Below are 27497 nucleotides of genomic sequence, written 5' to 3' on the forward strand. Positions count from 1 at the left end.
TTTTTATCAAGATTTTGTCCTCGCTAGAGAAAACTTGGCCAACGCAATTAGCAATTCGATGCATGATAGTATAAGTAGAAAATCTGCACGAAAGATATCCATGAAAAATATAAAAAATATTAGAAGGGAAATACTCGTGTGGCAAACCCTCTCTAGGCACTGCCACTAAACACTTACTACTACATTGATTGAGAGCAAAAAAAATCATTCATCACATAAATATCCATGTTGGTCAGGAAGGCGGTGGTGACAACAGACGAACTAAGAGCATCTCCATTGACGTCTTCATAGCGAGCTCAATAGACCTATTGGAGTCCGCGGTTGTTTTGTGTCGATGCATTATTGGACGCGCTGATGTGACCCAAAAACAACGTCTGGCCCCCAAAAAGTTATTGGGCGCGCTAGTGGCGATACTCTTAGCAAATTCCTGGTAGGGATTCGGTATTTCAATTTCACTGGATTAAATGACTTTTTTTGTGTGCGTGGAAGAAGCAAACTTCGTCAGGTCTTTGAGTGTCCACCTTACCACGTGGTTGGTACAATAGGATGATACTGATAGATACTTTACTTTCGGTGTCTACGTCTGGTCGTGCACGGTATGTACGTGATTAGTACCAATGAGAGGCATCGTGTACATTAACCCTCCTTTTTCTAGGCTGTGCTGGAATTTCTTCTGCCGTGAGGAGGAATTCGCAGGATCAGGGTAGTGGGGCAGTACTGCAGTAGTAACAAGATGCACTTTTAGCACGATCTACCAACTAGTCCTCTGCTCGGCAGATTGGAGGATATCTTTTTTTAGTTGAAACGGGGCAAGAAGAGGATATCTATGTTCTGATTCTTCTTCTTGTTGTAAGTAGTACTGCTGCACTGCTAGTCAATTCTTGGCTGCTTAAATAATTCAGCAAGAGATTCATGGATGCAAGTAGAAATATCTTGGGTGGACAACTGAGAGCTGCTTTCAGTCCCCAAATTTTCTGCAAGGTCATTGCAGAGCCACTTTCATGTTTACATCTGTTTGCCAAGCAGGAAAAGGATCTGCACTTTCCACAAGCATGCTTGTTTGAAATTGGGATTGAAAGTTTCAAAACAGTCATCAAGTCTTTTGTTTCACATCAGCTTTTCTTTTTCTGATGTTCCTTTTAGACTAGTCAAAGTCACTAGAGGATACTGTTTGTAAGACCTAGACCCAGAATGTCATTGTATGTGTCTTCTAAGAAGTTTCAGATGTGCTGTATTTATAGCTCCTGGCTGAATCTCTTGCAGCACCACATTGCTTAAGAAGCACCAAGGCTTGGGGGTTCTCAAACAAACTTACATACATGGAGGTAATCTTTTCTGCTGTTATGAATGAGCTTGTGAGCAGATCCATATCTTTCCTCGTGGACATATATCTGAAACAGAAGGCAGCGCCAACCAAGGAGGAGAGACTCCGTAGCCTGCAACGACTGCTGCTACGGCTTCGCGTCATTGTCGATGAGGCAGATGGTCGGCTCATCACAAACCAGGCCATGCTGCATCAACTCAGCATACTGAAAAAGGAGATGTACAAGGGGTATTACACCCTCGACGTCTTCAGTTGCCGAGCCCATGGAGAAGACGTGAAAAAAGATCGTAAAGTCCATTACTTCTTTGCCCACTCTGAGTTCAACCCTGCCAAGCGTGTATGTTTTTGCAATGAAGATGCATCACAAGCTGAGCTTCTGGAGCAAGTTCTTGGCAGCATAAGGGACATCATTAAAGATATGAGTGAATTTGTCATGCTTCTATGCAAATCCCCACGTTTAAACCGTCAACCATACAACATGTATCTGCTACTGGGCAAGTGCATGTTCGGACGCCAGATGGAGATGGAACATATCATCAACTTCTTGTTGCAGGCAGAGAGGGCTCCTGATGCGGCTGAAAATCCGCCGTTTCTGCCGATCATCGGTCCCATGGGAGTTGGAAAGAGCACCCTGATCGAGCACGCTTGTGACAATGAAAGGGTGCGCAACCACTTCTATCAGATTTTGTGTTTCAGTGACGATGACCTTAAAGGTGCAACTTTAGAGATCCTAAGAGACAGAGGGAGAATCGAACATCAAAACCGTGGCATGGGCGGTGGAAGGACACTGATCGTCGTTGAGCTATTGTCGGATATTGAAAGGAATGTATGGAAAAGGTTGTATTCAGCTGCAAGAAGTCACATCGGGAGTGGCAGTAAGATCATAATCGCGAGCCGATCCGACATGATAGCAAGGTTTGGAACCACACAGCCCATCAGATTACAGTGCTTAAGTCAGGAAGCATACTGGTATTTCTTCAAGGTGTGTACTTTCGGAAGCACCAACTCGGAGGACCACCCAAAGCTCACAGCAGTTGCCATGGACATGGCCAGGCTGTTGAATGGGTGCTTCATGGGTGCAGCCATCTTCACTGGTCTACTCAAAGCAAACTTTAACATCTGCTTCTGGAATATGGCCCTTTCTATCATCAGGAATATCAACCGGAAGCAGGTCTTGATGTATGGGGTTGCTGAACCTTGGCAGCTAGCAGAGCCGGTATATGTTAGGAGAGCAAATAAAACTTCTTCTGAATGGTTTGTAATTTTTGCTGACTGCCAGACATCTTCTGCTGAAACTGAAGCTGAAGATCCGGAGACGATTAGCGTGCACGACTTTTACTTTGGAAATGTTAGGCCTCGAGGAAATTTCAAGGTCCATGCTTGGACATCTCACCTGCCCCCTCACTACAACTACATGTTTCACTGTCGGATAGAAGCGCTTCCAGAAGAGTAACAGCTAATTAACTATCCAATTTTTGATTTGTTGACTGAACATGATGATGCATGGCTGATACTCGTCCAACAACATGAAGAAGCGAAAAGTGGAATGCATACGTGACTTCACTGAAATGTGCAACTTCTTTCTTTTAATCTTTTTGGAGATTTGGAAATACCACAAACTTATATATACTTGCAGCACCTTTTATTGATCGAGATGTAAGCAACTTTTGAATTTCTTTTGTTAGGTGAGATGAGATTAGCCTGCTGCGTCACAATACTTTTGGTGCGTGTACTGAGTAAGTACTGAGAAACCATGTAATAAACAACTTCCCGAATTGCTCAGCTTTGACTAATTAGTCCATCCATGCATATAACTGTTTTTCTCATCTATTTACAACTGTACGCCTACACCTTAAAATTGCCTGTTCCATGATTTTTAGTCTTCTTGGAGAGCTGGGAAATAGTATAATATATATACTAAATACTCCCAATTCTTCTTTTTTTGCGAAATACTCCCAATTCTTCATGCGGCACGTTACTTTTGAAATTTCTTTGGTTTAGTGATACGCCTGCTACATCCAGTACCTTTATCATCTTTGATGCTGAATTTGTATAGACTAGATGACCTGTTGTGACCTGGCACAAAAGCAGAATCGAGACAATATTGGAACTATCATACTAATATTGTCATAAGTACATTACTACCTCCATACCAATTTACAGAGCAATTACACATTGAAGAAAGTCCATTTCTCGTCAACAAAAAACTTTGACTACTAATTTGGTCAACAAAATATAATATATTTATCACAAAAATGAAACTATTGGAAACTTGTTTTGAATATGAGTCCAATGGTATAATTTTTTATGGCATATATCTCATATTTTCTTGGCTAAATTTATAGTCAAACTTCGTTCTCAAAATGTGTAAGAAGAAAGTCTAGTTTTGATCCTTTAATTCTAGTGAAAGTTCACTTTTGATCCTAAAACTTTTGTTTGGTTCAAAACGAACCTTAAACTCTTAGAGTCATTCACTTTTAGTCCTTATCCCGGTTGAGCCAGACAAATATGTATCACGTGTGAAAAAAAAAATGTCCCTGCTCTTTACAAAAATTTGAAGATGAGGCCTTCCTCTTTACAAAAATCACCCTAGAAGAAAAGGAGAAAAAGAAATCAAGGACAAGGGCGCCCCTGCCACCAAACGTCGGTGAACTCTGGGCGATTCCGTCGAGCTTCGAGGGGAGCATGCTCGAAAGCTCTCCTCCTCCGATGAGATCCAGCCGGTGGCTACCACCAGAAGACCGGGACCGGACCACTTAGCCTCCTAGAAGCGCCGATCTCCAGCGATGTATCGACAAGTCCTCCGCCATGGAGGTTGAAGAAGGGTGCCACTTTATGATGGTATCATTATATCTATTTCAGTGTCATGTTATGGACATTTCAAGCTAGACACTACTGACCACTTTTAATACTTTTGCAATGAGGAACATGGGGCAAAAACGGAGGAGTGAGACACAATAGGACGAGACATAGAGGGGGGAACTCCGCATTGAATAATTGATGGTAGAAGAAATGATAGAACCCGAGATGATGGAAGGTGAACCAACGATGAGGAAGAAGGCGAGAGCTTTCACGGTGGCGGTGGAAAACTAAACATTAAGCGAAATCTAAAAATAATGTGCTTTTGCCATGGTGTTGATTTTGATAGTGCACAATCTGAATCGAATTTTTAAGTCAAGGCGGCTATAATAAATACCCCAGTTTGTTTCTACTCCAAAACCGACTGCAATGATGGTGAGAATTAGCTTCAGATGCTTCCAGTCGGATTTACCAGAACCGGCTGTAATACTCCCGTATGTTACGTATGTACCAGTAAAATAGTGTTTGATTAATTCTTAATCACGATTAATTAATATTAATAGACTCCTTTGACTAATTGTGTAGAAATGGGGATGTAGCTCAAATGGTAGAGCGCTAAATTATGCGAATTAGAGGCAGGGGGATCGATACCTCCCATCTCCGAACTCAATTTGTTTTTTTGTATTATTTGGCGATTTCCTTTCTGCAGAACAGCAGAAGCAAAAAATGGCCCGGGAAAACTCTATTGACGCAGCTGCCTCTTGGGTCTTTAATAATTGGGCCGGAAGCCGACTGATAGATAGTCCGTTCTAGTATAATCAATGGGCTCCCGGGGATGTTCTTCTGCAGATACTCGTCCGCCTCTGCTGCACCCGCGCAGCCGCCGGACTATGGACCCGTCTGCCCGACCTCAACTTCTGCATCGTCGCGCTCGGACCTCTCCTACACGTCCTCACCTCGCTCCAAACCTCGGCCTTTGCCCTGGGTTGCCCCCATCCTCTACATCTGCGTCGTGCCCATCTTCTCCGACAGCCAAGTCGAGAATGCCAAGTTCAGAGATTGCATCTTCTCGCTGCTCCACGCCGCCGCGAGGCCCTCCACGGCGGAGCTCCACTTCGCCCTCTGGCTGGCGTTTTGTTGCCCGCTGTTAAATGGAGGTGATGGCGCCCACTTCCACCGTGGGCTCTCTGCGGTTCCGGCGTCGATCAAGGTCAGCTCGCTCCTTAGCTAACGAGAGCGGTTCTTTTCGAAAATAACGTGATAAGTGTTGAGGGTGCCTGCCGATACACCGACAGGGAGGCAAGTGTTGTTGACCACGGCCTTGCGGGCTGCAGTCCATTCTTCCCTGGAGACAAAGAAAGTGCTATTGATGTTACTGCCGCTGGCTTCGCCATCCCATCGTCGCTCGATGTTGGTGCGCGGGGTGTGCTCACCCATAGAGATCTCGTCTCCCGTTTGAGGGTTGATGACGACATTGATTTGACGGCGAGCCAATCGTGTCACAATCGAGGGGACGACGTAGTTATGTTTGACGATGCTTTCTTCATCGAGGAGTACTTGATGCCGCACACGAAGGGAGAAGCGCCCGGGCCGAGCTCGTGTCTGGTGTCACGATCGCGGCAATAGTACGATGTTAGATCCGATGACTCAGAATCATCAGACCCGACAGACATGGTGGACATGGTGCGGCGTGACGATGACGACGATGCCAGAGTCGACGTAATTGACAATGGTGACGCAGTGGTTGCTCAAGTAGCAGCCGATAAATCAGCCACGGTCGATGATGAAGCGGTGGACGTAGTAGTCGATAAAGCTACGGCTGCTGCAGAGCCCGAAGTGATCGGGTCTGGGAGCCACAGAACGCCACCATCGCTGATGTTGAGGTGGATACTCCCGAACGTCATGTCCATCCCACCGTGCAGGCTCGAGAAGGCCGAACGCGACGCGATGGCGTGAGGGGTAACTCAAAGGATCCAAAACGGATCGAGCCCCCCGAGATCGGCGATGACGGAGCCGACGGTGGTGGTGATGCTGCCGAAGGTGTAGCCGACACGATCGGAATAGCCAATGAAGTGCCTTGAACCAGCAGGTTTTCCACAGATGGTGGCAATTGACGAGGGGGCTCCTCGGCAATGCCCGCCATGAGGGGCTTAGGGTTGACGGAATCCTGCAAGTTAGCACGAGACATCGGATACCAAACGAATAGAAGATGAGATTTTACCCAGGTTCGGGACCCTCGATGAGGTAAAACCCTTACTCCTTCTTGTCAGATCTTGATTTATCGATGAAAAAAGGTTACAATGGGGCAGCCGATAGATTACGTTGTGGTGAACTCGCCGGAAGGTAAGGTTTATAGGGTTTGGTGCGTACGGGATTGTGTAGGATGATTTCGATGTCCTCCGACAGGCCTCTCCTGGCCTTTATATAGGAGGCCAGGTCCCGAGAGTCCTGCTCGGATTCGACTATGTTGCAATGAGATCTAATATGATCTTCCTTTATTCGATGTTTCCTCGCCTTGTCCATCAAGAATCCGTTTCCTTCTACCTTTCCTTCATCGCTATCGATGTATTGGTCCATCTTGGGCTGCAATGATCTTCATAGATCCCTTGTTGGCCCGAAAGATTTAGGCCAATATTGGGTACACGAAGGGTAATACCCACATCAAAATCCGCATTAAATAATTAATGGTAGAAGAAGTGATGAAACCCGCTCGCCTCACTCGTATGAGAGGATGAAAGGTGAACCAACGATGAGGACGGAGGCGAGAGCTTTCACGGTGGCGGTGGAAAACTAAACATTAAGCATGAGAGAATCTAAAAATAATGTGCTCTTGGCGTGGTTTCAAACCTCAAAACCCTTATTAAATTTGTGCTGATTTTGATAGTGCACAATCTAAATCGAATTTCTCGTGTCCGGCCTAACAATATTATTTGATCTGTCTTGCACCTTTACTCGACAACAAAGTTAAGAACTTTCCACCTACCTTTACTCGACAACGAAGTTAAGAACTGTCTGCCTTAAAAAAGAGTCACAAAAAATGTTATTATAAGAAACTAACAATTGTTATTTGCACATGTTTCTCTAGAAATCACACTAGTTTTTATCATGGATACGTATAGAAATAGAGTTTTCATGTAAACATTTAATTAGCATTCTAAAGACTAGCTTTTGTACTGTTGAATAACATGACCATGTCTTCAAAACGATTGTGTATTGCTTAGTTTCCATACTAATAAGATTGTGTTTGTTCATACACTGTATGATGGTATATAGATCATCACATCTATTTCAGTGTCATGTTATGGATATTTCAAGGTATACACTACCGACCACTTTTAATACCCCAATGAGTAACATGGGGCAAAAGTGGAGGAGTGAGTCACAATAGGATGAGACTCGCTCGCCTCACTCGTATGAGGGGATGAAGGTGAACCAACGCTGAGGAACGAGGCGAGAGCTTTCACGGTGGCGGTGGAGAACTAAACATTAAGCACAAGAGAAATCTAAAAATAATGTGCTCTTGGCGTGGTTTCGAACCTCAAAACCCTTATTAAATTTGTGTTGATTTTGATAGTGCACAATCTAAATCGAATTTCAGTCAAGGCAGCTAATAAATACCCTAGTTTGTCTACTGCAAAATCGACTACAATGATGGTGAGAATTAGCTTCAGCTGCTTATAGTCGGATTTACCAGAACCGACTGTAATACTCCCATATGTACCAGTAAACAGTGTTTGATTGATTTTTAATCACGATTAATCAATATTAATAGGCTCCCTTGACTAATTGTGCATAAATGGGGATGTAGCTCAAATGGTAAAGCTCTAAATTATGCGAATTAGAGGCAGTGGGATCGATACCTCCCATCTCCAAACTGTATTGTTTTTCATTTGGCGATTTAGAAGTAGAAAATGGCCGGGAAAATCGGCTGTCATAATTGGGCCGGAAGCCTACTGTTAGATGGTCCGTTCTCTAATCATAATTGGGCTCCCCGGGATGTTCTTCTGCAGATTCTCGTCCGCCGCCGCGCGCACCAGCCCTGTCTCCCGCCGCTGCCAGTGGCGCGCCCTATGGACCTCAACTGCCGCATCGTCGCGCTCACCTCGGTCGTTGGCCCTGGGGTGTCCCTCCTCTACATGTGCGCATCGTGCCCATCTTCTCCGACAGCCAAGTCGAGAATGCAAGTTCAGAGATGGCGTCTCCTCGCTGCTCCACGACGCCGCGAGGCTCTCGCCGGTGGAGCTCCTTTCACCCACGGGAGAGCTTCCCAAGCTGGACAGTATGTCCCTCTCGAGCTGCACTCGACGTCACCGACCTAGTCCTCCGCTGCTCGCACCTGCGCGTGCTCAGAGAGGCCGACAGTACCCAATACAGGAACGTCATTATCCGATCCGCGTCGTTGCAGGTGGATGGTCGGAGTGGGCGTGTCCATTTTGGCCAACGCAATTGGCAATTCGATGCATGATAGTATAAGTAGAAAATCTGCACGAAAAATATCCATGAAAAAATATAAAATATATTAGAACAAAAAAATCATTTTTCACATAAAAATCCATGTTGGTCAGGAAGGCGGTGGTGACAACAGACGAACTAAGAGCATCTCCATTGACGTCTTCATAGCGAGCTCAATAGACCTATTGGAGTCCGTGGTTGTTTTTGTGTCGATGCATTATTGGATGCGCTGATGTGACCCAAAAACAACACCTGACCCCTAAAAAGTTATTAGGCGCACTGGTGGAGATACTTATTGGGCGCACTGGTGGAGATACTCTTAGCATCTTAGCAAGTTCCTGGTAGGGGATTCAGTATTTCGATTTCACTGGATCAAATGACATTTTTTGTGCGTGCGTGGAAGAAGCAAACTTCGTCAGGTCTTTAAGTGTCCGCCGTACCACGTGGTTGGTACAATAGGATGATACTGATAGATACTTTACTTTCAGTAGCTCTACATCCGGTCGTGCACGGTATGTACGTGATTCGTACGAATGAGAGGCATCGTGTACGTTAACCCTCCTTTTTCTAGGCTGTGCTGGAATTTCTTCTGCCGTGACGGCATGGAGAAATTCGCAGGATCACGGTAGTGGGGCAGTACTGCAGTAGTAAGAGCATGTCTAGTAGGCCCCTTATATTTCTGCCCCGTATCTTGCCGTTTTTTCGCCCCGTATCGAAAAATTGCTAACGGAAGAGCCATTCCGTCTAGCAGACCCCGTATTTTGCCCCGTATTTTCAAAAATAAAACCCCGGGAAGTTCAATTTCATTGATCATACTACGGATCATACATACGGATCAACGATTCTACATCCAGAATGCGCGATCCTACTCGGGGAGGTCGACTAGGTACGAGTCCGCCTCCGCCTCCAGCAACTCCGCCTCCTTCGCGGCGGCGATGGCCGCCGCCACCTCTTCATCCTCCGCCCTCTTCCTCTTGGCGTCGTCCTTGAGGAACTGTCGTAGCTCCTTCAACAAGTCGGGGGTCTCCTCCTCCTCGCCGGCGAGCGGAGCTCCTCCAGCGCTGGTGCCCCGCTGCTCCAAGCCTCCTTCGCCCAGCGGCGGCGCTCCCAATCGGCGCGCCACTCGTCGAACTTGGGCCCGCTCATCGGCTTCATCGGCGGATCCTCGTTGTACCAGCGCCCGCCCGCCGCGAAGTCAACGAGCTTCGGCGGGACGTACGCGGCGCCGGCGTACCTGCAGGCCGCACGCCGGCTCCCGGCGGCGGATCTCTTGCATTGGCGCCGCCACGCATCCTCCACGTTGTCCGGTGAGCGGGATCGCTTCGATCCGCTCGCCAGCAAGGTGGTACTGCGGCGGCGGGCGTCCATGCCGGATCTGGGGTGGAATGCGGCGCGGGGGAGTGAGGAATTGCTCGCCGGAGCTAAGTACGGAGGCGGCGGCGCACGGCGGAGCTAGGGTTGCGAGTGAGGGGTTAACCCCTCACTCGCACCTGCGCCCAGTATAAGTACGGGGCGACGGGGCCGATTTCCTGGGCCCCGTATTCCGCCGAAACGGGCCGGCCCGAATACGGGGCCTGCTAGACGCTCCAAATCGCGCCTGCCCCGTATCCCGCCGGAATTTTACGGGGTGGGCGGGTTATACGGGGCCTGTTAGACATGCTCTAACAAGATGCACTTTTAGGCTTTTAGCACGATCTACCAACTAGTCCTCTGCTCGGCAGATTGGAGGATATCTATATTCTGATTCTTCTTCTTGTTGTAAGTAGTACTGCTGCACTGCTAGTCAATTCTTGGCTGCTTAAATAATTCAGCAAGAGGTTCATGGGTGCAAGTAGAAATATCTTGGGTGGACAACTGACAGCTGCTTTCAGTGTCCAAATTTTCTGCGAGGTCATTGCAGGGTCACTTTCATGTTTACATCTGTTTGCCAAGCAGGAAAAGGATCTGCACTTTCCACAAGCATGCTTGTTTGAAATTGGGATTGAAAGTTTCAAAACAGTCATCAAGACTTTTGTTTCACATCAGCTTTTCTTTTTCTGATGTTCCTTTTAGTCTTTTAGACTAGTCAAAGTCACTAGAGGATACTGTTTGTAAGACCTAGACCCAGAATGTCATTGTATGTGTCTCCTAAGAAGTTTCAGATGTGCTGTATTTATAGCTCCTGGCTGAATCATAGCTGCCATGTTTCCGGTACGGAGGGTACGGGGGACGGAAACGGGAAACGGGAATCGGGGGATGAAAAAAATAGGAAACACTAGGGGTACACATCTCTAGATCGAATCTTATACGTCGGGGACGTGAACCGAGTCATTTTGGTACGGTGAAGCCGGTACGGTAATATGGTACGGGAAACATGAAAGAAAATGAAATCTTGGAAGAATAAGATCAAATCAAATCCATGGAAGAAAACGAAATCCCAAATCCCATCTGACCTTTCTATGAGATTCTTACCTAGATTTTGCTTCGACTTCTCCAGTTCTTCGTGGCTCTGCTCCAAGAATTCCATGGGATGGGAGTATTTATAGAAAATGGGAGAAGAAAACGAACGAAATCAGGGATTCTTGCTGCCTCCATTGATACAGAATTGAAGATGGGGAAGGGAACGAGGAGTCAATTGGGAGAGGAAAAGGTAGAACGGCTCGGGACTCTAGCTTTGGAGTAAATACGATTTGGGGAAGGGGAATTTTTGTCTCCCCGTTCTCCACCAAATCGATGAACCTGAGACGATCTGGAAACGTGAATCCGCTGCGATTTTGACTGAATCGCGGGGCGTTTCCGAATCCGTTTCCGGTTCATCGAATCCGGTACGAGGGACGGACCACCGTACCCCGAATCCGGCTGCTATGGGCTGAATCTCTTGCAGCACCACATTGCTCAAGAAGCACCAAGGCTTGGGGGTTCTCAAACAAACTTACATACATGGAGGTAATCTTTTCTGCTGTTATGAATGAGCTTGCGAGCAGATCCATATCTTTCCTCGTGGACAGATATCTGAAGCAGAAGGCAGCGCCAACCAAGGAGGAGAGACTCCGCCGCCTGCAACGACTGCTGCTGCGGCTTCGCGTCATTGCCGATGAGGCAGATGGTCGGCTCATCACGAACCAGGCCATGCTGCATCAACTCAGCATAGTGAAAAAGGAGATGTACAAGGGGTATTACACCCTCGACGTCTTCAGTTGCCGTGCCCATGGAGAAGACGTGAAAAAAGATCGTAAATTCCATTACTTTTTTGCCCACTCTGAGTTCAACCCTGCTAAGCGTGTATGTTTTTGCAATGAAGATGCATCACAAGCTGAGCTTCTGGAGCAAGTTCTTGGCAGCATAAGGGACATCATTGAAGATATGAGTGAATTTGTCATGCTTCTATGCAAATCCCCACGTTTAAACCGTCAACCATACAACATGTATCTGCTACTGGGCAAGTACATGTTCGGACGCCAGATGGAGATGGAACATATCATCAACTTCTTGTTGCAGGCAGAGAGGGCTCCTGATGCGGCTGAAAATCCGCCGGTTCTGCCGATCATCGGTCCCATGGGAGTTGGAAAGAGCACCCTGATCGAGCACGCTTGTGACAATGAAAGGGTGCGCAACCACTTCTATCAGATTTTGTGTTTCAGTGACGATGACCTTAAAGGTGCAACTTTAGAGATCCTAAGAGACAGAGGGAGAATTAAACATCAAAACCGTGGCATGGGCGGTGGAAGGACACTGATCGTCGTTGAGCTATTGTCGGATATTGAAAGGAATGTATGGAAAAGGTTGTATTCAGCTGCAAGAAGTCACATCGGGAGTGGCAGTAAGATCATAGTCGCGAGCCGATCCGACATGATAGCAAGGTTTGGAACCACACAGCCCATCAGATTACAGTGCTTAAGTCAGGAAGCATATGGTATTTCTTCAAGGTGTGTACTTTCGGAAGCACTAACTCGGAGGACCACCCAAAGCTCACAGCAGTTGCCATGGACATGGCCAGGCTGTTGAATGGGTGCTTCATGGGTGCAGCCATCTTCACTGGTCTACTGAAAGCAAACTTTAACATCTGCTTCTGGAATATGGCCCTTTCTATCATCAGGAATATCAACCGGAAGCAGGTCTTGATGTATGGGGTTGCTGAACCTTGGCAGCTAGCAGAGCCGGTATATGTTAGGAGAGCAAATAAAACTTCTTCTGAATGGTTTGTAATTTTTGCTGACTGCCAGACATCTTCTGCTGAAACTGAAGCTGAGGATCCGGAGACGATTAGCGTGCACGACTTTTACTTTGGAAATGTTAGGCCTCGAGGAAATTTCAAGGTCCATGCTTGGACATCTCACCTGCCCCCTCACTACAACTACATGTTTCACTGTCGGATAGAAGCGCTTCCAGAAGAGTAACAGCTAATTAACTATCCAATTTTTGATTTGTTGACTGAACATGATGATGCATGGCTGATACTCGTCCAACAACATGAAGAAGCGAAAAGTGGAATGCATACGTGACTTCACTGAAATGTGCAGCTTCTTTCTTTTAATCTTTTTGGAGATTTGGAAATACCACAAACTTATATATACTTGCAGCACCTTTTATTGATCGAGATGTAAGCAACTTTTGAATTTCTTTTGTTAGGTGAGATGAGATTAGCCTGCTGCGTCACAATACTTTTGGTGCGTGTACTGAGTAAGTACTGAGAAACCATGTAATAAACAACTGTTATATAGTATTGTACGCCACAAGTCTGATACCAACGGTGATGCAAAATTCACCATTAGCGATGGCATTCAGACGTGACCTTATAGGTCCAAGACTTGCATCTTGGAATACGCTACTTCAACAACTCGAGAGGGTCCAGTTGTCGCATAGGTCTGATGTGGTTCGATGGAATCTTAAAGAGAATGGTAAATTCTCTGTTGATTCTATGTATAATGCGTTGATTCAATCCGATACGCCAGTTGAAAATAACAAAAAAATCTGGTCTGTGAAGATTCCTTTAAAGACAAAGGTCTTTGCCTGGTATCTTCGTAGAGGGGTCATTCTTACTAAGGATAATCTTGTGAAACGTAGTTGGCAAGGTAGTAAAAAGTGTATTTTTTGTCTTCATGATGAGACTATCAATCACCTTTTTTTCCAATGTCAATTTGCGAGATCTATATGGTCAATAACCCAAATAGGTTCTACCTTGTACCCACCTCGGAGCGTTGCGCATCTTTTTGGTAGCTGGCTCAATGGGGTGGAGCGTAGGTTCAAAACTTTTATTCGGGTGGGGGCGATCGCCATTATTTGGTCGCTATGGCTATGTAGAAATGACAAGATTTTCCATGATATTAACTCTTCTTGTTTGCAGGTTATCTACCGGTCCACCGCTTTGCTCCGTTCGTGGTCTTTACTTCAACGAGCAGAGAGTCGCGACCTCTTTATGGAGGTATCTACACGATTGGAGGATGTGGCGAAGGATATTTTTTCCCGACATGGATGACGGCGTAATCTACGGATAGAGCCTCCCGCGCCTTAGGAGTGCGTCCTTATATTAGTATTTCAGCTATTGTAACATGACTGGTACTTTGGTGTGTGTGTGCGGCTGTGTGCATCATGTTATGCAGAGGCTAGGTGTAATACTTTTCTAAAGTAATGAAAGCGCCCTTTATCGAAAAAAAATGTAATAAACAACTTCTCGAATTGCTCAGCTTTGACTAATTAGTCCATCCATGCATATAACTGTTTTTCTCATCTATTTACAACTGTACGCCTACACCTTAAAATTGTCTGTTCCATGATTTTTAGTCTTCTTGGAGAGCTGGGAAATAGTATAATATATATGCTAAATACTCCCAATTCTTTTTTTTGCGAAATACTCCCAATTCTTCATGCGGCACGTTACTTTTGAAATTTCTTTGGTTTAGTGATACGCCTGCTACATCCAGTACCTTTATCATCTTTGATGCTGAATTTGTATAGACTAGATGACCTGTTGTGACCTGGCACAAAGGCAGAATCGAGACAATATTGGAACTATCATACTAATATTGTCATAAGTACATTACTACCTCCATACCAATTTACAGAGCAATTACACATTGAAGAAAGTCCACTTCTCGTCCTTGAACTTGTGGAAAAGTTTACTTTTCGCCCTAAAAGTTATTTTTAGTTCAGAACGGACCTTAAACTCAAGGACGAGAAGTGGACTTTCTTCTATGTATTTTAAGAAAAAACTTTGACTACTAATTTGGTCAACAAAATATAATATATTTATCACAAAATTGAAACTATTGGAAACTTGTTTTGAATATGAGTCCAATGGTATAATTTTTATGGCATATATCTCATATTTTCTTGGCTAAATTTATAGTCAAACTTTGTTCTCAAAATGTGTAAGAACAAAGTCTAGTTTTGATCCTTTAATTCTAGTGAAAGTTCACTTTTGATCCTAAAACTTTTGTTTGGTTCAAAACGAACCTTAAACTCTTAGAGTCATTCACTTTTAGTCCTTATCCCGGTTGAGCCAGACAAATATGTATCATGTGTGGAAAAAAAAACGTCCCTGCTCTTTACAAAAATTTGAAGATGAGGCCATCCTCTTTACAAAAATCACCCTAGAAGAAAAGGAGAAAAAGAAATCAGGACAAGGGCGCCCCTGCCACCAAACGTCGGTGAACTCCGAGCGATTCCGTCGAGCTTCAAGGGGAGCATGCTCGAAAGCTCTCCTCCTCCGACGAGATCCAGCCGCTGGCTACCACCAGAAGACCGGGACCGGACCACTTAGCCTCCTAGAAGCGCCCATCTCCAGCGATGTATCGACAAGTCCTCCGCCATGGAGGTTGAAGAAGGGTGCCACTTTATGATGGTATCATTATATCTATTTCAGTGTCATGTTATGGACATTTCAAGCTAGACACTACTGACCACTTTTAATACTTTTGCAATGAGGAACATGGGGCAAAAACGGAGGAGTGAGACACAATAGGACGAGACATAGAGGGGGGAACTCTGCATTGAATAATTGATGGTAGAAGAAATGATAGAACCCGAGATGATGGAAGGTGAACCAACGATGAGGAAGAAGGCGAGAGCTTTCGCGGTGACGGTGGAAAACTAAACATTAAGCACCAGAAAAATCTAAAAACAATGTGCTTTTGCCGTGGTGTTGATTTTCATAGTGCACAATCTAAATCGAATTTCTAAGTCAAGGCGGCTATAGCTGCAGATACCCTGTTTGTTTCTACTGCAAAACCGACTGCAATAATAGTGAGAATTAGCTTCAGATGCTTCCAGTTGGATTTACCAGAACCGGCTGTAATACTCCCGTATGTACCAGTAAAACAGTGTTTGATTGATTCTTAATCACGTTTAATTAATATTAATAGACTCCTTTGACTAATTATGCAGAAATGGGGATGTAGCTCAAATGGTAGAGCGCTAAATTATGCGAATTAGAGGCAGGGGGATCAATACCTCCCATCTCCAAACTCAATTTGTTTTTTGTATTATTTGGCGATTTCCTTTCTACAGAACAGCAGAAGCAAAAAATGGCCCGGGAAAAACTCTATTGACGCAGCTGCCTCTTGGGTCTTTAATAATTGGGCCGGAAGCCGACTGATAGATAGTCCGTTCTAGTATAATCAATGGGCTCCAGGGGATGTTCTTCTGCAGATACTCGTCCGCCTCTGCTGCACCCGCGCATCCGCCGGACTATGGACATGTCTGCCCGACCTCAACTTCTGCATCGTCGCGCTCGGACATCTCCTACACGTCCTCACCTCGCTCCAAACCTCTGCCGTTGGCCTTGGGTTGCCCCCGTCCTCTACATCTGCGTCGTGCCCATCTTCTCCGACAGCCAAGTCGAGAATGCCAAGTTCAGAGATGGCATCTTCTCGCTGCTCAACGCTGCCGCGATGCCCTCCATGGCGGAGCTCCGCTTCGCCCTCTGGCCGGAGTTTTGTTGCCCGCTGTTAAATGGAGGTGTTGGCGCCCCACTTCCACCGCGGGCTCTTTGCGGTTCCGGCGTCGATCAAGGTCAGCTTGCTCCTTGGCTAACCGAGAGCGGTTCTCTTCGAAAATAACGTGATAAGCGTTGAGGGTGCCTGTCGATACACCGACAGGGAGGCAAGTGTTGTTGACCATGGCGTTGCGGGCTGCAGTCCACTCAAGTGCTATTGATGTGTTACTGCCGCTAGCTTCGCCATCCCGTCGTCGCTCGATGTTGGTGCGCGGGGTGTGCTCACCCATAGAGATCTCGTCTCCCGTTTGAGGGTTGATGAAGACGCCGATCTGATGGCGAGCCAATCGTGTCACGATCGAGGGGACGACGTAGTTATGTTTGCCGATGCTTTCTTCATCGAGGATTACTTGATGCCGCACACGAAGGGAGAAGCGTCCGAGCCGAGCTCGCGCCTGGTGTCACAGTCGAGGCAATAATACGATGTTAGATCCGATGACTCAGAATCATCAGACCCGGCGGACATGGTGGACATGGTGCGGAGTGACGATGACGATGACGATGATGCCAGAGTCGACGTAATTGACATTGGTGACACAGTGGTTGTTGAAGTAGCAGCCGATAAATCGGCCACGGTCGATGATGAAGCGGTGGACATAGCAGTCGATCAAGCTACGACTGCTGCAGGGCCCGAAGTGATCGGGTCCGGGAGCCGCAGAACGCCACCAACGCTGATGTTGAGGTGTACACTCCCGAATGTCATGTCCATCCCACTGTGCAGGCTCGAGAAGGCCGAACGCGGCCCGATGGCGTGAGGGGTAACTCGAAGGACCAAAAATGGATCGAGCCCCCCGAGATCAGCGATGATGGAGCCGACGGTGGTGGTGATGTCGGCGAAGGTGTAGCCGACACGATCAGAATAGCCAATGAAGTGCCTTGAACCAGCAGGTTTTCCACATACGGTGGCAATTGACGAGGGGGCTCCTCGGCCATGCCCACCATGAGGGGCTTAGGGTTGACGGAATCCTGCAAGTTAGCACGAGACATCGGATACCAAACGAACATAAGGCGAGATTTTACCCAGGTTCGGGGCCCTCGAAGAGGTAAAACCCCTTACTCCTGCTTGTCAGATCTTGATTTATCGATGGAAAAGATTACAATGGGGCAGCCGATAGACTGCGTTGTGGTGAACTCGCCGGAAGGCAAGGTTTCTAGGGTTTGGTGCGTACGGGATTGTGTAGGATGATTTCTATGTCCTCCGGCAGGCCCTCTCCTGGCCTTTATATAGGAGGCCAGGTCCCGAGAGTCCTGCTCGGATTCGACTATGTTATAAAGAGATCTAATCTGATCTTCCTTTATTCGATGTTTCCTCGCGTTGTCCATCAAGAATCCGTCTCCTTCTATCTTTCCTTCATCGCTATCGATGTATTGGTTCATCATGGGCTGCAATGATCTTCATCGATCCCTTGTTGGCCCGAAAGATTTAGACCAATGTTGGTTACCCGAAGGGTAATACCCACATCAAACTCCGCATTAAATAATTAATGGTCGAAGAAGTGATGAAACTCGCTCGCCTCACTCGTGTGAGAGGATGAAAGGTGAACCAACGATGAAGAAGGAAGCGAGAGCTTTCACGGTGGCGGTGGAAAACTAAACATTAAGCATGAGAGAATCTAAAAATAATGTGCTCTTGGCGTGGTTTCAAACCTCATAACCCTTATTAAATTTGTGCTGATTTTGATAGTGCACAATCGAAATCGAATTTCTCGTGTCTGCCCTAACAATATTATTTGATCTGTCTTGCACCTTTACTCGACAACAAAGTGAAGAACTTTCCGCCTACCTTTACTCGACAACGAAGTTAAGAACTGTCTGCCTTAAAAAAGAGTCACAAAAAAATGTTATTATAAGAAACTAACAATTGTTATTTGCACATGTTTCTCTAGAAATCACACTAGTTTTTATTATCCATACGGATAGAAATAGAGTTTTCATGTAAACATTTAATTAGCATTCTAAAGACTGGCTTTTGTACTCTTGAATAACATGGCCATGTCTTCAAAACGATTGTGTATTGCTTAGTTTCCATAATAATAAGATTGTGTTTGTTCATACACAGTATGATGGTATAGATCATCCCATCTATTTCAGTGTCATGTTATGGACATTTCAAGGTATACACTACCGATCACTTTTAATACCCCAATGAGGAAGATGGGGCAAAAGTGGAGGAGTGAGACACAATAGGATGAGACTCGCTCGCCTCACTCGTATGAGGGGATGAAGGTGAATCAACGCCGAGGAACAATGCGAGAGCTTTCACGGTGGCGGTGGAGAACTAAACATTAAGCACGAGATAAATCTAAAAATAATGTGCTCTTGGCGTGGTTTCGAACCTTAAAACCCTTATTAAATTTGTGTTGATTTCGATAGTGCACAATCTAAATCGAATTTCTAAGTCAAGGCGGCTAATAAATACCCCAGTTTGTTTCTACTGCAAAACTGGCTGCAATGATGGTGAGAATTAGCTTCATCTGCTTCCAGTCGGATTTACCTGAACCGGCTGTAATGCTCACGTATGTACCAGTAAACAATGTTTGATTGATTCTTAATCACGATTAATTAATATTAATAGGCTCCCTTGACTAATTGTGCATAAATGGGGATGTAGCTCAAATGGTAGAGCGCTAAATTATGCTAATTAGAGGCAGGGGGATCGATACCTCCCATCTCCAAACCGATTATTTTTTAATTGGCGATTTAGAAGCAGAAAATGGCCGGGAAAAAACTCTATTGGCTGTCATAATTGGGCCGGAAGCCTACTGTTAGATGGTCCGTTCTCTAATCAATGGGCTCCCGGGGATTTTCTTCTGCAGATTCTCGTCCGCCGCCGCGCGCACCAGCCCTGTCTCCCGCCGCTGCCAGTGGCGCGCCCTATGGACCTCAACTTCCGCATCGTCGCGCTCACCTCGGTCGTTGGCCCTGGGGTGTCCCTCCTCTACATGTGCATCGTGCCCATCTTCTCCGACAGCCAAGTCGAGAATGCAAGTTCAGAGATGGCGTCTCCTCGCTGCTCCACGACCCCGCGAGGCTCTCGCCGGTGGATGTGACCCAAAAACAACACCTGACCCCCAAAAAGTTATTGGGCGCGCTGGTGGAGATACTCTTAGCAAGTTCCTGGTAGGGGATTCAGTATTTCGATTTCACTGGATCAAATGACATTTTTTGTGTGTGCGTGGAAGAAGCAAACTTCGTCAGGTCTTTAAGTGTCCGCCGTACCACGTGGTTGGTACAATAGGATGATACTGATAGATACTTTACTTTCAGTGGTTCTACATCCGGTCGTGCACGGTATGTACGTGATTCGTACGAATGAGAGGCATCGTGTACGTTAACCCTCCTTTTTCTAGGCTGTGCTGGAATTTCTTCTGCCGTGACGGCATGGAGGAATTCGCAGGATCAGGGTAGTGGGGCAGTACTGCAGTAGTAACAAGATGCACTTTTAGGCTTTTAGCACGATCTACCAACTAGTCCTCTGCTCGGCAGATTGGAGGATATCTATATTCTGATTCTTCTTCTTGTTGTAAGTAGTACTGCTGCACTGCTAGTCAATTCTTGGCCGCTTAAATAATTCAGCAAGAGGTTCATGGGTGCAAGTAGAAATATCTTGGGTGGACAACTGACAGCTGCTTTCAGTCCCCAAATTTTCTGCGAGGTCATTGCAGGGTCACTTTCATGTTTACATCTGTTTGCCAAGCAGGAAAAGGATCTGCACTTTCCACAAGCATGCGTGTTTGAAATTGGGATTGAAAGTTTCAAAACAGTCATCAAGACTTTTGTTTCACATCAGCTTTTCTTTTTCTGATGTTCCTTTTAGTCTTTTAGACTAGTTAAAGTCACTAGAGGATACTGTTTGTAAGACCTAGACCCAGAATGTCATTGTATGTGTCTCCTAAGAAGTTTCAGATGTGCTGTATTTATAGCTCCTGGCTGAATCTCTTGCAGCACCACATTGCTTAAGAAGCACCAAGGCTTGGGGGTTCTCAAACAAACTTACATACATGGAGGTAATCTTTTCTGCTGTTATGAATGAGCTTGTGAGCAGATCCATATCTTTCCTCGTGGACATATATCTGAAGCAGAAGGCAGCGCCAACCAAGGAGGAGAGACTCCGCAGCCTGCAACGACTGCTGCTACGGCTTCGCGTCATTGCCGATGAGGCAGATGGTCGGCTCATCACAAACCAGGCCATGCTGCATCAACTCAGCATACTGAAAAAGGAGATGTACAAGGGGTATTACACCCTCGACGTCTTTGGTTGCCGAGCCCATGGAGAAGACGTGAAAAAAGATCGTAAAGTCCATTACTTCTTTGCCCACTCTGAGTTCAACCCTGCCAAGCGTGTATGTTTTTGCAATGAAGATGCATCACAAGCTGAGCTTCTGGAGCAAGTTCTTGGCAGCATAAGGGACATCATTGAAGATATGAGTGAATTTGTCATGCTTCTATGCAAATCCCCACGTTTAAACCGTCAACCATACAACATGTATCTGCTACTGGGCAAGTGCATGTTCGGACGCCAGATGGAGATGGAACATATCATCAACTTCTTGTTGCAGGCAGAGAGGGCTCCTGATGCGGCTGAAAATCCGCCGGTTCTGCCGATCATCGGTCCCATGGGAGTTGGAAAGAGCACCCTGATCGAGCACGCTTGTGACAATGAAAGGGTGCGCAACCACTTCTATCAGATTTTGTGTTTCAGTGACGATGACCTTAAAGGTGCAACTTTAGAGATCCTAAGAGACAGAGGGAGAATTAAACATCAAAACCGTGGCATGGGCGGTGGAAGGACACTGATCGTCGTTGAGCTATTGTCGGATATTGAAAGGAATGTATGGAAAAGGTTGTATTCAGCTGCAAGAAGTCACATCGGGAGTGGCAGTAAGATCATAATCGCGAGCCGATCCGACATGATAGCAAGGTTTGGAACCACACAGCCCATCAGATTACAGTGCTTAAGTCAGGAAGCATACTGGTATTTCTTCAAGGTGTGTACTTTCGGAAGCACCAACTCGGAGGACCACCCAAAGCTCACAGCAGTTGCCATGGACATGGCCAGGCTGTTGAATGGGTGCTTCATGGGTGCAGCCATCTTCACTGGTCTACTGAAAGCAAACTTTAACATCTGCTTCTGGAATATGGCCCTTTCTATCATCAGGAATATCAACCAGAAGCAGGTCTTGATGTATGGGGTTGCTGAACCTTGGCAGCTAGCAGAGCCGGTATATGTTAGGAGAGCAAATAAAACTTCTTCTGAATGGTTTGTAATTTTTGCTGACAGCCAGACATCTTCTGCTGAAACTGAAGCTGAAGATCCGGAGACGATTAGCGTGCACGACTTTTACTTTGGAAATGTTAGGCCTCGAGGAAATTTCAAGGTCCATGCTTGGACATCTCACCTGCCCCCTCACTACAACTACATGTTTCACTGTCGGATAGAAGCGCTTCCAGAAGAGTAACAGCTAATTAACTATCCAATTTTTGATTTGTTGACTGAACATGATGATGCATGGCTGATACTCATCCAACAACATGAAGAAGCGAAAAGTGGAATGCATACGTGACTTCACTGAAATGTGCAACTTCTTTCTTTTAATCTTTTTGGAGATTTGGAAATACCACAAACTTATATATACTTGCAGCACCTTTTATTGATCGAGATGTAAGCAACTTTTGAATTTCTTTTGTTAGGTGAGATGAGATTAGCCTGCTGCGTCACAATACTTTTGGTGCGTGTACTGAGTAAGTACTGAGAAACCATGTAATAAACAACTTCTCGAATTGCTCAGCTTTGACTAATTAGTCCATCCATGCATATACCTGTTTTTCTCATCTATTTACAACTGTACGCCTACACCTTAAAATTGTCTGTTCCATGATTTTTAGTCTTCTTGGAGAGCTGGGAAATAGTATAATATATATGCTAAATACTACCAATTCTTTTTTTTTTGCGAAATACTCCCAATTCTTCATGCGGCACGTTACTTTTGAAATTTCTTTGGTTTAGTGATACGCCTGCTACATCCAGTACCTTTATCATCTTTGATGCTGAATTTGTATAGACTAGATGACCTGTTGTGACCTGGCACAAAAGCAGAATCGAGACAATATTGGAACTATCATACTAATATTGTCATAAGTACATTACTACCTCCATACCAATTTACAGAGCAATTACACATTGAGAAAGTCCACTTCTCGTCCTTGAACTTGTGGGAAAGTTCACTTTTCGCCCTAAAAGTTATTTTTAGTTCAGAACGGACCTTAAACTCAAGGACGAGAAGTGAACTTTCTTCTATGTATTTTAAGAAAAAACTTTGACTACTAATTTGGTCAACAAAATATAATATATTTTATCACAAAAATGAAACTATTGGAAACTTGTTTCGAATATGAGTCCAATGGTATAATTTTTATGGCATATATCTCATATTTTCTTGTTAAATTTATAGTCAAACTTCGTTCTCAAAATGTGTAAGAAGAAAGTCTAGTTTTGATCCTTTAATTCTAGTGAAAGTTCACTTTTGATCCTAAAACTTTTGTTTGGTTCAAAATGAACCTTAAACTCTTAGAGTCATTCACTTTTAGTCCTTATCCCGGTTGAGCCAGACAAATATGTATCACGTGTGGAAAAAAAGCGTCCCTGCTCTTTACAAAAATTTGAAGATGAGGCCTTCCTCTTTACAAAAATCACCCTAGTAGAAAAGGAGAAAAAGAAATCAAGGACAAGGGCGCCCCTGCCACCAAACGTCGGTGAACTCCGGGTGATTCCGTCGAGCTTCGAGGGGAGCATGCTCGAAAGCTCTCCTCCTCCGACGAGATCCAGCCGCTGGCTACCACCAGAAGACCGGGACCGGACCACTTAGCCTCCTAGAAGCGCCGATCTCCAGCGATGTATCGACAATTCCTCCGCCATGGAGGTTGAAGAAGGGTGTCACTTTATGATGGTATCATTATATCTATTTCAGTGTCATGTTATGGACATTTCAAGCTAGACACTACTGACCACTTTTAATACTTTTGCAATGAGGAACATGGGCAAAAACGGAGGAGTGAGACACAATAGGACGGGACATAGAGGGGGGAACTCCGCATTGAATAATTAATGGTAGAAGAAATGATGGAACCCGAGATGATGAAAGGTTAACCAACGATGAGGAAGGAGGCGAGAGCTTTCACGATGGCGGTGGAAAACTAAACATTAAGCACGAGCGAAATCTAAAAATAATGTGCTTTTGCCGTGGTGTTGATTTTGATAGTGCACAATCTAAATCGAATTTCTAAGTCAAGGCGGCTATCCTCCTCGAAATAGGCTTTCGCCCCGCTATATTAATATAGCAACACCGATACAAGATAGAGACCACCGCTGGGGCAAACAGCACATCAAAGCCCAAAAGAAAACATAAGAAGAAGAAAAGAGGAAAACAACGTCGACAAAGCCGGATCGACGAAAACAATGATGATCCGCAACCGCTGCGCCCTCCGGAGAATTCCCACCACGATCTTGGCCCTCCGAATCGCCGCATACCAAAGCAGCACCTTCAAAAAGGATGCGACGATGATGACGCTGCTGCCCGGACAAATCCTAGGGTTTCCCCCGATATGCGGGAGGGTTGTGGGTAGGGGGAACCCCGACGCCCCTCAAGAAGGAAGGCGGCGCCCGCGAGCGTCACCGCGTCGGTGTCAACTGATGCGTGTAGTTGACACGTCCGTTGGGAACCCCAAGAGGAAGGTGTGATGCGCACAGCGGCAAGTTTCCCTCAGTAAGAAACCAAGGTTTAATCGAACCAATAGGAGTCAAGAAGCATGTTGAAGGTTGATGGCGGCGGGATGTAGTGCGGCGCAACACCGGAGATTCCGGCGCCAATGTGGAACCCGCACAACACAACCAAAGTACTTTGCCCCAACGAAACAGAGTGAGGTTGTCAATCTCACCGGCTTGCTGTAACAAAGGATTAACCGTATTGTGTGGAAGATGATTGTTTGCAGAGAAAATAGTAAAAACAAGTATTGCAAGCAGATTTGTATTTCCAGTATAAAAGAATGGACCGGGGTCCACAGTTCACTAGAGGTGTCTCTCCCATAAGATAAAAGCATGTTGGGTGAACAAATTACAGTCGAGCAATTGACAAATAGAGAGGGCATAACAATGCACATACATGACATGATAAGTATAGAGAGATTTAATTGGGAATTACGACAAAGTACATAGACCGCCATCCAACTGCATCTATGCCTAAAAAGTCCACCTTCAGGTTATCGTCCGAACCCCTCCAGTATTAAGTTGCTAACAACGGACAATTGCATTAAGTATGGTGCGTAATGTAATCAACAACTACATCCTCGGACATAGCGCCAATGTTTTATCCCTAGTGGCAACAAGCACAACACAACCTTAGAACTTTCGTCACCGTCCTGGTGTCAATGCGGGCATGAACCCACTATCGAGCATAAATACTCCCTCTTGGAGTTAAAAGCAAAAACTTGGCCGAGCCTCTACTAGTAACGGAGAGCATGCAAGATCATAAACAACACATATGTAATAACTTGATAATTAACATGACATGGTATTCTCTATCCATCGGATCCCGACAAACACAACATATAGAATTACGGATAGATGATCTTGATCATGTTAGGCAGCTCACAAGATCCAACAATGAAGCACAATGAGGAGAAGACAACCATCTAGCTACCGCTATGGACCCATAGTCCAGGGGTGAACTACTCACTCATCACTCCGGAGGCGACCATGGCGGTGTAGAGTCCTCCGGGAGATGAATCCCCTCTCCGGCAGGGTGTCGGAGGAGATCTCCAGAATCCCCCGAGATGGGATCGGCGGCGGCGGCGTCTCAGTAAGGTTTTCCGTATCGTGGTTTTTCGCATCAGGGGTTTCGTGACGGAGGCTTTAAGTAGGCGGAAGGGCAGAGTCGGGGGCCTGACGAGGGGCCCACACCATAGGGCGGCGCGGGCCCCTCCTTGGCCGCGCCGCCTTGTGGTGTCGCCACCTCGTGGCCCCACTTCGTATGTTCTTCGGTCTTCCGGAAGCTCCGTGGAAAAATAGGCCCCCGGGTCTTCGTTTCGTCCAATTCCGAGAATATTTCGTTACTAGGATTTCGAAACCAAAAACAGCGAGAAAACAGGAACTAGCACTTCGGCATCTTGTTAATAGGTTAGTTCCGGAAAATGCACGAATATGACATAAAGTGTGCATAAAACATGTAGGTATCATCAATAATATGGCATAGAACATAAGAAATTATCGATACGTCGGAGACGTATCAAGCATCCCCAAGCTTAGTTCTGCTCGTCCCGAGCAGGTAAAACGATAACAAAGATAATTTCTGAAGTGATATGCCAATAACCTTGATCATACTATTTGTAAACATATGTAGTGGATGCAGCGATCAAAACAATGGTAATGACATGAGTAAACAAGTGAATCATAAAGCAAAGACTTTTCATGAATAGTACTTTAAGACAAGTATTAATAAGTCTTGCATAAGAGTTAACTCATAAAGAAATAAATCAAAGTAAAGGTATTGAAGCAACACAAAGGAAGATGAAGTTTCAGCGGTTGCTTTCAACTTGTAACATGTATATCTCATGGATAATAGTCAACATAGAGTAATATAACAAGTACAATATGCAGGTATGTAGGAATCAATGCACAGTTCACACAAGTGTTTGCTTCTTGAGGTGGAGAGAAATAGGTGAACTGACTCAACATAAAAGTAAAGAGTGGTCCTTCAAAGAGGAAAGCATCGATTGCTATATTTGTACTAGAGCTTTTATTTTGAAAACATGAAACAATTTTGTCAACGGTAGTAATAAAGCATATGAGTTATGTACATTATATCTTACAAGTTGCAAGTCTCATGCATAGTATACTAATAGTGCCCGCACCTTGTCCTAATTAACTTGGACTACCGGATCTTTGCAATGCACATGTTTTGACCAAGTGTCACAATGGGGTACCTCCATGGCCGCCTGTACAAAGGTCTAAGGAGAAAGCTCGCATTTTGGATTTCTCGCTTTTGATTATTCTCAACTTAGACATCCATACCGGGACAACATGGACAACAGATAATGGACTACTCTTTAATGCATAAGCATGTGGCAACAATTATTATTCTCATATGAGATTGAGGATATGTGTCCAAAACTGAAACTTCCACCATGAATCATGGCTTTAGTTAGCGGCCCAAAGTTCTTCTCTAACAATATGCATGCTCCAACCATGAAGGTGGTAGATCTCTCTTGCTTCGGACAAGACGGACATGCATAGCAACTCACATGATATTCAACAAAGAATAGTTGATGGCGTCCCCGTAAACATGGTTATCGCTCAACAAGCAACTTAATAAGAGATAAAGTGCATAAGTACATATTCAATACCACAATAGTTTTTAAGCTATTTGTCCCATGAGCTATATATTGCAAAGGTGAATGATGGAATTTTAAAGGTAGCACTCAAGCAATTTACTTTGGAATGGCGGATAAATACCATGTAGTAGGTAGGTATAGTGGACACAAATGGCATAGTGGTTGGCTCAAGGATTTTGGATGCATGAGAAGTATTCCCTCTCGATACAAGGTTTAGGCTAGCAAGGTTATTTGAAACAAACACAAGGATGAACGGTACAGCAAAACTCACATAAAAGACATATGGTAAACATTATAAGACTCCATACCGTCTTCCTTCTTGTTCAAAACTCAATACTAGATGTTATCTAGACTCTAGAGAAACCAAATATGCAAACCAAATTAGCAAGCTCTAAGTGTTTCTTCATTAATGGGTGCAAAGTATATGATGCAAGAGCTTAAACATGAGCACAACAATTGCCAAGTATCAAATTATCCAAGACATTTTAGAGTTACTACATGTAGCATTTTCCAATTCCAACCATATAACAATTTAACGAAGAAGAAACTTCGCCATGAATACTA

The 27497-nt window shown here is 45.2% G+C and overlaps 2 protein-coding genes and 1 pseudogene across 2 annotated transcripts; all 3 read left to right on the forward strand.

Annotated features, from left to right (window-relative positions):
* The first annotated feature begins 1319 nt into the window (after positions 1-1319).
* Positions 1320-2777, forward strand: LOC124694272 (disease resistance protein RGA2-like). The gene has a single exon (XM_047227278.1). The coding sequence runs from the start codon at positions 1320-1322 to the stop codon at positions 2775-2777; it is 1458 nt and encodes a 485-aa protein (XP_047083234.1).
* An 8717-nt stretch (positions 2778-11494) lies between these two features.
* On the forward strand, positions 11495-12951 carry LOC124694273 (annotated as a pseudogene).
* Positions 12952-20548: 7597 nt separating this feature from the next.
* Positions 20549-22006, forward strand: LOC124694274 (putative disease resistance protein RGA3). The gene has a single exon (XM_047227279.1). It carries the CDS (start codon positions 20549-20551, stop codon positions 22004-22006), a length of 1458 nt encoding a protein of 485 aa, XP_047083235.1.
* Positions 22007-27497: the final 5491 nt, after the last annotated feature.

Source organism: Lolium rigidum, chromosome 3, assembly GCF_022539505.1.
Source record: "Lolium rigidum isolate FL_2022 chromosome 3, APGP_CSIRO_Lrig_0.1, whole genome shotgun sequence".
Taxonomy (NCBI): Eukaryota; Viridiplantae; Streptophyta; class Magnoliopsida; order Poales; family Poaceae; genus Lolium; species Lolium rigidum.